The sequence below is a fragment of the Myotis lucifugus genome, unplaced genomic scaffold (genome assembly GCF_000147115.1).
Source record: "Myotis lucifugus unplaced genomic scaffold, Myoluc2.0 scaffold_85, whole genome shotgun sequence".
Classification (NCBI taxonomy): domain Eukaryota; kingdom Metazoa; phylum Chordata; class Mammalia; order Chiroptera; family Vespertilionidae; genus Myotis; species Myotis lucifugus.
The window spans coordinates 3,160,421-3,175,111 of record NW_005871133.1 but is presented as its reverse complement, the minus strand read 5'-3'; the positions used below and the strand labels follow the sequence as shown (position 1 = coordinate 3,175,111).

The following is a 14,691-nucleotide window of genomic DNA, read 5'->3' as shown; positions in this document are numbered from 1 at the left end:
CTACCTGCATAAGATCTAATTTGGTCCTTTTTCATGCTGTGCCGTCGTAGGTGGTGTTATCCCCATTTCACAGATGGGCATCCTGAGGCTGAGATTAAGAATTCTGTCAAAGAGACAGCTAATGAGAGGTGGAGGCTGGGACTGAAACTCTAGCTCGAGTGTCTGGTTCCATGGTCCAGCTCCTTGGGGCGCGCCCGGCCACCTGCATTCTGAGTCTCTGGGACCCCAGCCTTCACATGACTTGGGGGAAGGGGCCAAGCTGTGAGATGCTTTTTTTGAGCAGAGGAAACTGCCTGGCGGTTCTCTGCTTCTTCAGCAACCACTCCCAGGTGGGTGGAAAGTAAATAGATCTGGGTGGAGATGTCTTGGGGACTCTGCTTTTCATCTGTGAGTGAACCAGCTGACAGCTCGCTTTGAAAGGCTGGCAGCCAGCCCTCGATAAGTTAACCAGATACTCCTGTTTACGTTACCAGAACACCGGGCATCTGAGATCACTGCTGGCAGGTCTTCGCTCAGACACACCACCCAGTCCCACACCCTGGCCACTCGGTGGGGGTCACAGGGACTGCAGGGTGGCCCGAGGGAGAAGAGCTCTCCCTCCATGGCTGCTCCTCAGGAACACCCCCCGCCCCCCTGCCAGCAGATGCTTCAGGGAGCTCAGCCCTTTGCACACGTGCTGGCCCTGCCCTCTCAAGGGCCCCTGGCCTGGTGCTCGCAGTCCGGGCCAACAGCGGCAGAGGAGGGGCAGGCTCTGATGGCAGCCAGGTGGGGCGCCCCCCCCCCCCCCAGGGGTCTGGCGGGAGCTGAGTTTTGACTTGATGAGCCTAGACCAGGGTCCTGATGCTTTTCTCCAGGGAAAGGAAGGCCATGCTATGAGAAGCCTTGTACCACCTTCAAGAGGCTTAGAAGCTTGTTTTTGTTTTTTTCTGGGGCCACTTGGCCAGGGGGTGCTGCCGTCCTCTTCTCCCACAGTTCATAGCTTGCTGTCTAACTGTTGGGGTGTGTGTGTGTGTGCACAATTGCTGGCTTATCCCCTTGTCCCAGTCCCTCATTCTGACTTTCTAGTATTTTACTCTGATAAGGCACTTGAGAGTTTTTCAGAACCTTTCTCTACGTAATACCTTACCCGATTCTCTTCCTAATTCTTTTAAATAGATGGGATAATTTTTCCCTTTTTATCTTTCTCTTATTCTTAACATACTTTTCCCCCCTTGAGCATTGACCTCTTGCCCCCAAAATAAGTTCTCAGAGAAATGGGAAGTCCCCTGTATCCCATCCCAGAGTCTGACTAGTCTGACTTAACAGAAAAATGTGCACATTTCCGGACAGACTTTTTGTACATTTGCATAGCATTTCTGTTTTTTTAAAATAAGTAATGACTGCACATGCCATAAAATTCAAAAGAAACAAAAGGGTGTTCTGTGAAAAGCCAGTCCCTCCCTGCCTCTGAGCTCCCCTCCCTGGAGGCAGCCACGGTCCCAGGTCCTGTGGCATAAAGCTTTTAGGGACCATCCAGTAAACTAATAACAGGTGACTGGTTGTGACGGGTAGGAGCTGGCAGTCCTGGGGCTGAAACACCGAACCTGCTTTGAGTTCATGGAGATGAGACTGTCCCTGTGGAGTTTATTGGCCTCTTTTGACCAGGAGACGATCCCACCAACCGGGGAAGTTGCTGGATTCCAGCCTGCAAGGGGCTCGTTTGGGGTTACATAGCTGGAAGGGGCGGAGGTGACCTACCGAGGTCACACGCATGCCTGGCCGCGCCAGGGCAGGGCCCAGATTTCCTGACCCCTGTCCTCTGCACAATAACTCCCCTGGAGCGAGCCATGGCTGGTGTCCAGTGTGAGGTCCCTGGGGAGCAGGAGGAGGTGCCAGGAGGGGTGTGGTCAGCACGTGAGCCTGGGGCCTGGTGGCCCACCACCGCCCCAGTCTCATTTGGCTGCAGGTGGGTTATCTTGTTTACTCTGCTGTAAATTCAGTACAATAGAGAAAGCACCTTTGTCCGTGGAGGCTTCTCTGGCAAGGTCAGCCCCGAGCGCACAGCCGGGGTTGTGCAAGGAGGTGAGGCAACACCAATAGGAGAGCGCTCGCTGGAGACAAGGGTTGGGAGGAGTCCTCACTAACCCCATTCGCAGACGCCTGGGCCGGGGAGGCAGCAAAGGCCATGGCGGGGGCACAGGCACTGTTTGCATCTGGATGCGCTTTGCTTAGTCATAGTCTCATGTTTATGGGATCGCTCACATAGTTTGAAACCCGCAGTGCACATAATTTTGTGTCCTCCTTTTTTGTTAATTATATATACGCCTCTTTCCCTAATAATATATAGTTTCAGAAGCTATCATTTTGGCCATGTAAATGTTCCATTAGGTGGATGAGCTGTATTTACTTAACTAATACTTTATTAATATACTATGGGGCTATTTCTGATTTTTGCTTCTCAAGCAGTGCTGGCAAGAACGCTTTCATGCTCATGGCCTTTTCTGCAGTTCGTGTATTTACCCAGGATGGTGTCCCAGCTTTTGGCTGAGGGTTTGTGCCCATTTCAGTTCCCTGGAGGCGTTGCTTTCCACAGGAGTTTGTACCTCATCAGCCTGTCCGCTGTGAGGTGTTGCAGGATTTATCATGGTTCCCACCCCACAACGGGAATTAGGAACTCATTGCTGCAAATGCAGTAAGGGGAAATTGGTGCCTTTGTTGTAATTCACAAAGCACAGCATTGCGCATGCACTAGTGTGTGCACCGGTCCTTGATCAAGCCCCAATGAGGGGAGCCCGCCACCCCTCCCAGGAAGTGCCGCAGCCTTGCCACCACGTTCCCAGATGGCTGATGTCGGCCGTGGTCTGTTAGGAGTGGTAACCGTGCCGGGCACAGCTGCCTGCCAGCGCTTGTTTTCACACACCATACGTTCCCGTGTGCGCAACGTATTTTGTTAGGAGACTTAGGAAGATTTCACGTTTCCAGCTGTAGAACCAGAGACCCTGTGAGTCTTAATTCAGACTTAGCCTGCCGGCATCTGTTTGGAGGCTTGTGAGATGTCCTGTTTTTTATTTTATTTAGTTGTTTGTTTATAATTTTAAGTTGATTTTTAGAAGGAGAGGAAGGGAGAGAGAGAGAGAGAGAGAGAGAGAGAGAGAGAGAGAGAGAGAGAGACATCAAGAATAGACCATCGATCGGCTGCCTCCTGCACACCCGCTACCAGGGATCGAGCCCACCACCCAGGCATGTGCCCTGACTGGAATGGAACCAGCAGCCTTTTGGTGCGCCGCATGACGCCCAGCCGAGCCACGCCAGCCAGGTCGAGGGGTCTTACTTTTAAATGGTGCCAGCATTTAGAAACTGGGGATTCACGGGGAAGTCCAGAATCCTGGCTCCTCTTCATTGGCATCTGGCAGCCGAGGGCCCGTGTTCCCACGTGAAGTCAAGGAGAGGCTGCCCCGTCCCCTCACCACCCTGCCCTGGAACCGAGGCTGCGCTCTCGTTGCTGTTGATCAGCTTGCACACTTAGCAGCATTGTATCCTGAGGGGAAAACAAAGGATAGTCCGAGAGGGCCACTGTTTCCACAGCCATGCGTGAGCATACGTGGAGGTGAGGACTGACCAGTCCTACTTTCTGTCTTACATTTGCCTCCTTTGCTCATTTATTAAGCCTCTTTGTGTCTTAGTTTCCTCATTTATACCGGGGGGAGAATAATAGCACCTGCCCCATAGTGTGAAGATTAAATGAGTCAAAGGGGGTAGGGCCCTCAGAAGAGGGTCTAACTAACACATAGTAAGTGCTCAATAGATGTTAGCCGCTATTGTTCCATTATTACTCTTATTTATGGCATATGTGTTTGTCTCCTAGAGTCTAGGTTCTCAATGGGGGGTGATTTTTGATTGGCGCAACTTGAGATGGGGGGGATGTTACAGCATCTAGTGCAGCCGTGGGCAAACTACGGCCCGTGGGCCGGATCCGGCCCGTTTGAAATGAATAAAACTAAAAAAAAAAAAAAGACCGTACCCTTTTATGTAATGATGTTTACTTTGAATTTATATTAGTTCACACAAACACTCCATCCATGCTTTTGTTCCGGCCCTCCGGTCCAGTTTAAGAACCCATTGTGGCCCTCGAGTCAAAAAGTTTGCCCACCCCTGTGAGTAGGGCCCAGGGATTCTGCTAAACATCTATGATGCATAGAACAGCCCCCGCCCCCAACAAGTAGCCAACCCAAACTATTAATAGTGCTGTTCATGTGTTTAATTGTGTGTTCTTGGTCTGAATGAACTTTTCAAACAAATCTCAAAACCAACTTTTCAAGGGCTGCTTTGGGCTCTTGAATTATCAGAATTATACGGGACTTTACTTATTAGCTCAGCCCCCAGGGGCTTGAATCCTTCCTCAGCACCCTCACCAAGTAAATGCCTTTGGCCGGTAACACACTATACATCTAGTTTTGTTCTGTTCTTTATTATTTTAAACTCTAGGCTTCCTTGCGCCTTCCTGTCCTTCATCCTAGTAAGTGTAGCTATCATTTATTGAGCCTTCTGTGTGGGCGATTGTGCATAGCACTTACCATGTCTTGTTGCATTGATCTTCACCGCTCTCTGAGGGTCTAGTCTAGTACTATACCCATTTTACAGATGTGGAGATTGAGGGTTGGAGAAGTGAAGTCACTTGCCCAAGGTCACTCAGGGGCAGAGCTGGGCCTGGTTCTAGGTCAGCTTTGTTCTAGAATCTACATTCCTCAGCATTGGTGTGAGTTGCCTGCCTTGTTCTGCCTGGGTATGTGCCCAACACATTTATTTGCTGTCCATGGGAGGGTCTTTCAAATATTTGAGGTGAGCCCCTGAGTCCTTTTTCTCTTACTGGTGAACGAGCCCAGTTCCCAGGGTTCCCTCAGACATGTTTCTGATCGGCTCACCAAACAGAATGGTCTTCCACCTCTGCACACCCACTTGCCTGCCTCTGGGTGCTGCTCCCCTGGCCTCTCTCTGCCAGAGAGGCTGCCCATCCCACGCCAACTCTACTGATGTTCCATCAACTCAAACTCTCTGTGCCAGTGCTGGCCAGGGTCGCCCGGATTCCATCTGGTTTGTGTTCTCGCCTTAGGGACCTGTGTTCAGTGGCACTCCACAAGATGCTGCCCACCCCTCTGGCCATCTGCAATCTCGGTCTTGGTTCTGCTGTTCCCTTCCGGCACCCCACCCGAACCTGCACCTGAAATCCACGTCCTCCTGGTGGAACAGAAAGCGTCTGACACTGGGAGTCAGGAGGCCGAGTTGTGAACACACGCAGCTGTGTGGCCTGGGGAAAGCCACTCACCCTCTCTGGTCCATGTGTCCCCCGTTGTAACGTGAGAGTTTGACCTGGGTGATGTCTAACATCTCTTCCAGCGCTAACATTCTTTGATGGCTTGTGTTGAACAGCATGACCTTGTCATAGTTAGAACTAATTCCTGTGGTAACACTAATATTAGGTAATTACTATTGAGCTGGGACTCTGTTCCAGGCCCTCTTTTCAGTGGGTTGGCTCATTAAATCCTCTACCCAACCCCGTGATAGTATCACCCCCGTTCCACAAATGAGTCCTTTGAGGCAGAGCCATGTTGAGTCACTTACGAGGTTACCATCTGGCTGGAGGTAGGAGGAGGCGGGATTTGCATTGTCATCTTTAGAGTGATCACTTGGATTCTTGCTCTGTGGAGTGATCCTGAGGAAGTCTGCGAACTACAGTGCTGGACGGTTATACTCTGTCCACTAAAATCTCCTTGATGCCAGATTAGAGATGGGTAGATGTTGCAAGATGAGCAGAGGTCTGTGTTCTCCGCCAGCCGGCCCCCGCCCCCCCCCGGCCCCCCATCCAGGTCCCGCAGAGGCTGTGCAGTGGGGCTGGGGGCTGGTGAAGTGAGGAGGGAACTAGCCCTCGCTGCAGCCCTGTGAGCACTCCCAGGTGCCTGAGCCCTTTTCCTGAGAGCCCTCAGCATCCCAGAGCCCATTTCTACAATAGTGAGTCCACTGCCGGCCCCATCTCCTTAGTCAGGCTGTGAGCCAGGGACCCAGCAGTGGGGCTCTTAGCGCAAAGGGAAGGTCAGATCCGACAGGTCCTGGTTGGGACTGAGGCATAAAATGTCCCCCGGCCCTTGGTTTGAATGAGGCTGCACCACAGCTGCTGCGGTAGTGTTGCCCACCACGTTGGGGTGTCTGGACTAGAGGCCATGGGACCCTCTGTCTCCGTCTCGAGCCACAGGCATCACTGGTGACGGTTGGCTTTTCCTCCTGGCTGGACCCCTGGGGCAGCACTAAGGGGCAGGTGCCCTTCCCTGTCCTAAGGTGGGAGCTCCGGTTTTAAGAACAAGGCCTGCCCTGCCCCCGAGGAGAAGCTGTGCGCTGCGCATGGAAGTCTGCATTGTGGGCACTGCCCTCTCCCCTCTTGTGCCCCATCAGCCTCCGCTTGTGCCCCACAAGACCGCTGTCAAAATCCTAGGCTTCCTGCACCCCCACCACGGTTTTAGCCCTCTCCCACGATACATCAGCATCAGTTCGAAAATAAGACTTTTCTCAGACACACCAGGCATCACCTTGAAAACACTGTGCAGTGACTGCAGGGACGGAACCCAGGCAGAGTGTGGTGGCTGGAGGCTGGGAGGAGGTGTGGCTGGGAGGACAGGGCAAGTCCTCCGAGACGCATCCACAGAAAGGCTTGTCCTTCTCACCATTTCCTGAGCAGTTTCTAGGTGTCAGGCACTTCGTACATGTTTCTAGTTAATCCTCCTGCTTCTACAAAGTGCAGTTACTATCCCCCATTTACTGTAGGGAACTGAGGTTTAGGGAGGTTCCTCTGAAGGTCACGCAGCTGGTAAATAGTGGGTCTGGGCATTGAACCCAGATCTGGTGCACCCACAAGAGCATGTTCCTTTTTAAATTAATTTTTATTGATTGATTTGAGAGAGAAACATTGATTTATTGTTCCGTTTATTATGCATTCATCGATTGTTTCCTGTGTGTGCCCTGACCTGTGATTAAACTCGTAACCTTGGTGCAGCAGCACGATGCTCTCACCACCTGACTACCCAGCCGGGGCTGGGAAATGCCTGTTCTCCATCACTGAATTGCCCCCACCATCTTCTCCTTAGGCCTGAGCTTCAACCACAGGAGCTGCTTCCTAGGGGAACTTTCTTACTTGGATGGTGCTCAGCGGCCCCATCAGGGCCAACCCCTGAGGGAGCCAGGGGCGGGGCCTTGGAGGTTTTAGCCGAGAGCAGTCCTCAGAACCAGGCTTTGCATGGGAGACCTGAGCAAACACAGGTGCGGTCTGTCTCCAGGCGCAGAGTCCGGCTTCTCCAGGAAATGGGGCAGGCTGCTTTCAACAGTACTTTTCCTCTTGCAAAGCAGTGTCTTCTTACAAAAGCGGCCTCTTCCCCTTTCCTCACGCCCCAGCCCCCGCTGCATGACTGAGTGATGATCAGTGAGGTCCCCCAGCCCCCACCTGTGGGGACGCAGGCGATTCCCAGCAGGTCTGCGGCCTGAGACCAGCCCTTTGAGTTGCCAGGCAGAGGCGGGGCCTGGAAGGAAGATGAGAGCAAGGTGCTCTGGCGATACGGATGGTGGTGGTAAATACAGGCGCCCCACCCCGTGAATGGACAGTGTGATGACACCTGGCAGAAGTGCATATATATGGACAGATGGCAAGCAGGGGGGAATATAGAACTACAAAATAAATTATTTTAAAGATTTAAAAACTCATATTTTTTACAACAAAATGAAAATAAAAGCCACTGTACCCTGCCTTCTCTGCCAGTTTTGTGAGGCCAGCGCCAGAGGAAGGGCACCCAGTAGATACTCTTCCTTGTCTTGCCGCATCCCCTTTCCTCTGAGCTGTGTTCTCAGGGTCCCTGAGAGCCTGTCTGGCCCATCACCCCCTGCTGATACCATTCAGCATCACTCACAGGTGTGCTTGGATCTTCCAGGACCTTCCTTTTTGCAGGGGTTCCCTACTTGCTCCTTCGTTCAGTTGCTTGATTTTTACATCCACTAGAATGTTCGCTGCACAAGGCCGGGTTTTTTGCTGTTTCTTCACTGCTGTGTCCCTGACTTTGTGCCGCAGGACTCTAGGGAGAGCACCGAGTCCATGCCAGCCTGAAGGTATGGAACTGAGAAGTGGCCAGGCAAGGACCGTGCAGCAGGACATGGGCAGTGATGGAGTGGGTGCGGGATGCTCTGGGCTCTGTGCCCCCAACCCAGACATGGTGGGTGGCTGTCAAGAAGGCTTCCTGGAGGAGGTGGTATCTTAGCCTGATCTTGAAAGATGAGTTAGCCAGACATGACATAGAGGATATTCCAGGCCGAGGAATCGGTATATGTCCCCTGTCCACCTCCAGTCTGTGTGCCAGTCTTTCCAAAGACTGCCCCCTCCTCCCTACCTGTGTGGCCTGACATCTCTCCTCCTTGCTCACAGACTCTTCAGCTCTTGCTTATAAAGCTAGCAGCCATTTCTTTTCCCCAGTAACCACTGGTGTGGCATTCCTCCCTGCTCCTGCCCATTCATTGCCACTTCACTTTGGAGTTCCCCTGGGACAAGAGGAAGTAGTGGTGGGGGTCATGGGTCTGGTGACCTTTCCTAGGAGGGAAGGGTATTTCTAGTGTGGCTGCTGTTGTTTCAAAGAAGAATGCACTGCTCACCCTTGAGACTTTGAGGACAGGTGGGAGGAGAGCTGCCTGGGGTGCTGTGGGGACTGAACATTGGCCCTTGAGCCTCGTGTAGCTGTGAGTGCCATTTGATGCAGAGAAGTCTGGAGCTGCCGAGGAATGGGCTGGGTCTGAGGCAGGAGGTGCTTATCTTCCCATGGAATGTGACAGCCGGGGAGAGACACGTGCCCAAGTTGTGGAAGGGACATTACAAAATGAAAATGCATGCTTTTCTCTCTTGTTATCTTTTTTCTTGAGTCACCAGGGGGTGCTGTTGGCACAAGACAGCTTGGTTGTGGCCTTCCCGATCATCTGCTTAAATATAGAAAAAGTTTCAATAAAGATTTTATATATATATATGAAGCGTCAATGTTGCTGCTTTCTCCCCACAGACTAGAACATTCAACACCAATGGTCTTTCATTTAGGCTCCTTATATTCCCTTTCTGGAATTCTTCATATTTATGAAGCTTAAGGTGCTTCCATCCCCCATCCCAAAGACACAGGCATACACATTGGGGTATTTACCTGTCTCTCTCCTTCTTCTGCCACTGTGATTCTGAACCAGGTGCCTAACAAAACTGATTAATCCTTTTACTTGGGTAGCTGCTGAGTATACAAGGATTTAGTAAACTAATTTACCCTATGGCATTTCCCCCGCCCCCACCCCCCCATGGTATTAATAAGGCTTTATATGTTACCTCTGGGGTACTTTGCCTTAAAACTATGAAGATGGCACTGACTGGTTTTGCTCAGTGGGTAGAGTGTTGGCCTACAGACTGAAGGGTCACAGGTTCGATTCCCGGTCAAGGGCCTGTACCTTGGTTGCAGGTTTGATCCCTGGCCCCGGTTGGGGTGCATGCGGGAGGCAGCCAATTGATGTGTCTCTCTCACACTGATGTTTCTCTCTCTCTCCCCACCCCCGCCTCCTCCCACCCTTCCATTCTGTCTGAAAATCAATGGAAAAAATATCCTCGGGTGAGGAGGAAAAAATTAAAAACAATAAAAAACTATGGAGATTGAAACTAAGCCTTATAATTAAGAAGTAAATTAGTGGTACTAATAAATGTGTGGGGAGATGATGTTTTGGACGAAGGCCCAGAGGGGAGGCATTAAAGGAGGGTGCGGCTTCGTCCATTCCACTGGTTCCCACCCATGCCTTATATAGAACAACCAAAGAGATGGTGTGAGGCAGGGGGGCCCTGGGACCCCGTGAGGCCCCTGTGAGGGCCTCAGCGACCATGTGACTTATGCTCGTCTTCTTTCCTTTGCCTAGACATTCACGGCATGGTGCAACTCCCACCTCCGCAAGGCCGGGACGCAGATCGAGAACATAGAGGAGGACTTCCGGGATGGCCTGAAGCTCATGCTGCTGCTGGAGGTCATCTCAGGTGAGGTGGGCCACTGGCCTTGGGAGTTTCAGCTGGGCAGGGCCATCCTGGCCCAGGATCAGGTGCTGCCCGCTGGGCCTGCCACTGGGGGAATGCTTCCCTGGCACCCTGCTGCTGCTCTGCCTTGGTCATGGCTAGCTCGGGGCTTTTGAAAGAAGTTGGGGTGACATGTGAGTCAGACCAGGAGACTGCTGCCAGTCATCTGTGTGTCCTTGGACAAGTCACTGCCTTTTTGCCTCAGCATCCTTATGTGCAAAAAGAGGGGGTTTGAGAGATGGCCTCTGAGGTCCCTTCTCCGAAATGCTAGGATTCTGTGGTCAAGAATGCAACCACGGCTACACCTAAACCGTGGCTCCACTACAACCTCTCAGCCTAAAGCCACACGATCCCAGGCCCTCTCTGGACCCCAGCTTGGAATGTGGATGTCCAGGTGTCTGGAGGGACGGCTCCCTTGAATGCACTCCTCCGCTTTCTGGTGGATACCTTCCTCTCCCTCCTGTTAAGGTTGGTGCTCCTCAGTCTTCCAGCCGTGTTCACCCTGGGCAACCTCAGCTGCGCCCTTCACTTGACCTTCCACGTGGTGCCAGTGAGTCCCAGACCTAGTCTCAGTCTAGCTTCCTCCCTCCAGCCCCTTCTTAAATGCTGAACTGCCCTGGGCATCTCCACCCAGACGTCCCCTGGGGTCCACTCACTCAGTGTGTCCAAAACTGTGCTTACCACTCCTGGCCCAGCAGACCTTTTTCCTCCTGCAGTCTGTCCTGTTCCCCTAAACCTGATCTAGGAATCAGACAGCTCTGCCTCTGCTCTTCTTTCCAACTCGGCATTCATGCTCCATACATTTTATCTCCTCCTGTTGTCGGCCACCGGCCACCCTGGTGTCATTGTGGACCCCACCTAGTTGATGCCACAGAGGCCCTCGGAAACCTCCTCTGCTCCTCCCGACCCAGGCAGCCCATCATCACACAGGCAGCCAGAGGGTCCGTGCAGCAGCCATATATGGTCAGGCTGTTCCCCGCTGGAAACCCTTCGGCGCCTCCCCAGGGCTTTGCGCCTGCAGCCCACATTCCTTAGCACAGCTTGCAGGATCCTTCGTGAGCTGGCACCTGCTTTGGTCTCAGCCAGCTTTTCCCAAAAAGGCCTCGGTCCTCAGGCCCCTGGCCACACGAGACATTCAGTCCTCCCGCATTCCGTGCTAACTGCCTTTTTTTTGTTGTTGTTTTAACCCCAATACTTTTTTTCTATTTCCCTTGCAGATGAAATTCATTGGGGGGGGGGGGGGGAGGTAGTAAAATATATATATAACATAAAATTTACCATTTTGACCATTAAAAAAATCTTATTGATTTTAGAGGGGGTAGGGGAGAGAAACATTGATTTATTGTTCCACTCATTCATGCATTCATTGGTTGATTCTTAGATGTGCCCTAACCAGGGATTGAACCCGCAACCTTGTGTATCAGGGCGATGCTCTAACCAACTGAACGCCCTGGCCAGGGCCTGACCATTTTAAGGGTACAGTTTAGTGGCATTTAGTACATTCACGTTGTTGTGCACCCATCACCACCATCCGTCTCCAGAACTGAAGGTCCATATTCCTTAAATGCTAACTCCCCGTTCCTCTGCCCCCCCGAGCCCCTCACAGCCACCATTCTACTTTCTGTCTCTGATGTGACTACTCTGGGAGCCTCACATTAGTGGAATCATACAGAGTTTGTCCTTTTGTGACTGGCTTATTTCCTTTAGCATCATGTCTTCCAGTTTATCCACGGTACAGCATGGGTCAGAATTTCCTTCCCCCTTTTTTTTAGGCTGAGTAATATTCCATTACTCAGAAGTGGAATTGTTGGATAATATGGTAATTCCATGCTTAGGTTATTTAAAAATTTATTATTTTAATCCTTACCTGAAGATGAAGATTAAAATAATAAAATTTTAAATGGATTTTTTATTTCACTTTTTTATAGAGTAAGGGAGAGAGAGAAGGAGAGAGACAGTGATGTGAGAGAAAGATGATCGGTTGCCTCCTGTATATGCCTCCTTTTAGTGTGTGGGACGACATTCCAGCCAACTCAGCCACCAGGCCGGGGTGATGTTTAAGTTTTTAGGAACTGCCATACTTTTAGGGTATTCTTTCCTGACCTCCCCTCCCAACATTTATTAGTTTGAATATTTTCTTAGTTTAAGAAAACCAACCAACCAACCAACCTAGCATTGTTTTCTTTTTTTTTTCATTCTCTAAAACTCAGCTCAGGGGTTTTCTCCAGGAATTCTTCCCTGCCCACCCTCCACCCCCAGTTTGAGTGGCTGCCCTCCTCCAGGCTCCAGTAGCACCCCATTAATTTCTCTATTGTGTCATTTGCCGTGTGGTTTAGTCATCGAGGCTCACTTGTTCTCCCCCCCACTCCACCCTGAGCTCCTTGTGGCCTCATCCCTGTGTCCCAAGTGCTTAGAACTGTGCTTGGCATGGAGGTGACACTCGGCAGGTGTCAGAGTGACCGGATGCCCCGCAGCGGGCTTTTCTGTGTAACCATTAGGGCGCCCCGCTGAATGGCTGCCTGCAGAGGACTTGTGCAAGGCTGTCAAGCAGGCTCATCTCTTTCCAGAGGCTTGGGGAGACCGAGTCACCCAGCGTCTCTGGAGATGGGTGGGATGACAAGAGAAGGAAGGAGGTGCTGCCTGCAGAGGTCCTCGAAATGTGGTCCCTGGACCACCCACACCAGGATCTGAGGCCCCACCCAGACCTCCTGAATCAGAAACTAGGAGGCGGGGGAGTGGCTGGACATCTGTGGTTAGCTGGCGCTCCAGGTGGTTTTGTGCTGACTGAAGTTTGAAAACCGCTGGCCTTGCTCAGGCTCAGCAGGGCTGAGGGCTGGGGCTGGGGCGTGGCTGGAGCAGCTGGCGGTGGTGGGAGGGAATGGGGGGAGTGGCAGTGGTGGCAGCGGTGGCACGTGGCACTGTCTCCATCCAGCCCATGGGAGGGAGCCCCTGTGGTTTCTCATCTGCTCAGGAGGATGGTGGGTGCCCTGCTGGAGAGGCAGGGCAGCGGCCACAGCCTTGGGAGGGCCACACGTGGGAAGTCTTGACTTAATAATAATCCAGCTGTGCCTCCCTGGGAGCTGCCAGGCCAAATGACATCTGCGGCAGGAAAGCTGGGAGCCCCCTGCAGACCTGCTATGCTGACAGGGTGGGCCTGGCCCAGCGTGACGGCTGCCCAGCCCCTGAGCCTGCTCAGCCAGGCTACTGACATGCCTTGGGGCGCGGTGCCAGGCTGGTGACCATGGCAGATGCAAGGGCCCTGAGTTGCAGGCTCTCGGATGGTGGTTCTCAGCCTTTGGGGGGTTGTGACCATTTAGACACTGAAAGCTGTGTCCCTGCCCCAGGTTTGGGCACGTGTGTTGCACATAAAAATTTTTCAAGTAGTTTCAGGAGGTTTCTGGAGGCCACGGTTCTGGGATGATGCTCTGAATGGGGTGTTTGGAGAACTAGCTCCCCCCTGCCCCCCGTGTCCACGCAGCTTCTGGCCCTGAAACCTGAGCAGCAGAAGCTCCCACGTGGAAGGTGGAGATGGGGGTGTGGGGCGTGGCTGCTGAGTGAGGGTGGGGGTTGAACTGGAGCTGAGCCAAGGGTGCCCACGAGAGGCAGTACCAGGACGAGAGCCCTGTTTGTCCAATGAGAGCGGGGTGCTGTGGGCGGCTCCACGTGAACCCCCCTGGGAACCTTTTCACAATACTCTGGGGTCACCTGCACCCCTCTCCCAGGCCCAGGCTAGACTGCATGGAGTTCGGGGCCTTCCCATGTGCTGTTCCTTCTGCCTTGATCACTGTTCCCTGCCGTCTAGGCCTGGCTGTCCTCCCTCTCAGAGGCCCTCTCCTGCACTCCGAGACTCCTCTTCCTCCTGCCCGCCCTCCTCTTCTGCAGCCTCTTTTCAGGCAGTTATTTTAAGCTTTTCTGTGTTTGGGTGTTTGTATGTGTTTATTTGTGTGTTTCTCTACTGAACATCTGTCTCTCTCCTGGGCCATAAGTGCATGAGGGCAGGAAATGGTTTTGTTCACCCCCGTATTCCTGGCGCCCAGCCAGGTCCCTGACACACGTTAGGGCGGTGGTTCTCAACCTTCTGGCCCTTTAATACAGCTCCTCATGTTGTGACCCAACCATAAAATTATTTTCGTTGCTACTTCATAACTGTAATGTTGCTCCTGTTATGAATCGTAATGTAAATATCTGATATGCAGGATGGTCTTAGGCGACCCCTGTGAAAGGGTCGTTCGACCGCCAAAGGGGTCGCGACCCACAGGTTGAGAACCGCTGCGTTAGGGGCTTCATGCAGGATTGTTGAGTGGACGCAAGCAGTTAGGTCCGAGACGTGGGAGAAAGCAGAGCCGCGGTGGGCGTGCCCTCTCATTCCCCGCCGGTGTCGGGCGGAGATGTGCCCTGCATGCGGGTGCTGAGAGAGAGCGCAGCCCCGGTGGTGGATTATTATCTCACTTCCCTTTCCCGCTCTCGGTCTGCATTCAGGTGAGCGCCTGGCCAAGCCGGAGCGAGGCAAGATGCGGGTGCACAAGATCTCCAACGTCAACAAGGCCCTGGACTTCATAGCCAGCAAGGGGGTCAAGCTGGTGTCCATTGGAGCGGAAGGT

General features: G+C 52.5%; 1 protein-coding gene across 8 annotated transcripts in view; it reads left to right on the top strand.

Annotated features, from left to right (window-relative positions):
- Positions 1 to 14,691, top strand: part of ACTN1 (actinin alpha 1) — a 91,862-nt gene that overhangs the window by 39,377 nt on the left and 37,794 nt on the right. For all 8 annotated transcript variants that reach the window (XM_006091008.1, XM_006091007.1, XM_006091006.3 and 5 more), the window contains exons 2-3: positions 9,940 to 10,054; positions 14,570 to 14,689. In XM_006091008.1, coding sequence (XP_006091070.1) covers positions 9,940 to 10,054; positions 14,570 to 14,689 — 235 coding nt within the window. The remainder of the gene's footprint in view (positions 1 to 9,939; positions 10,055 to 14,569; positions 14,690 to 14,691) is intronic.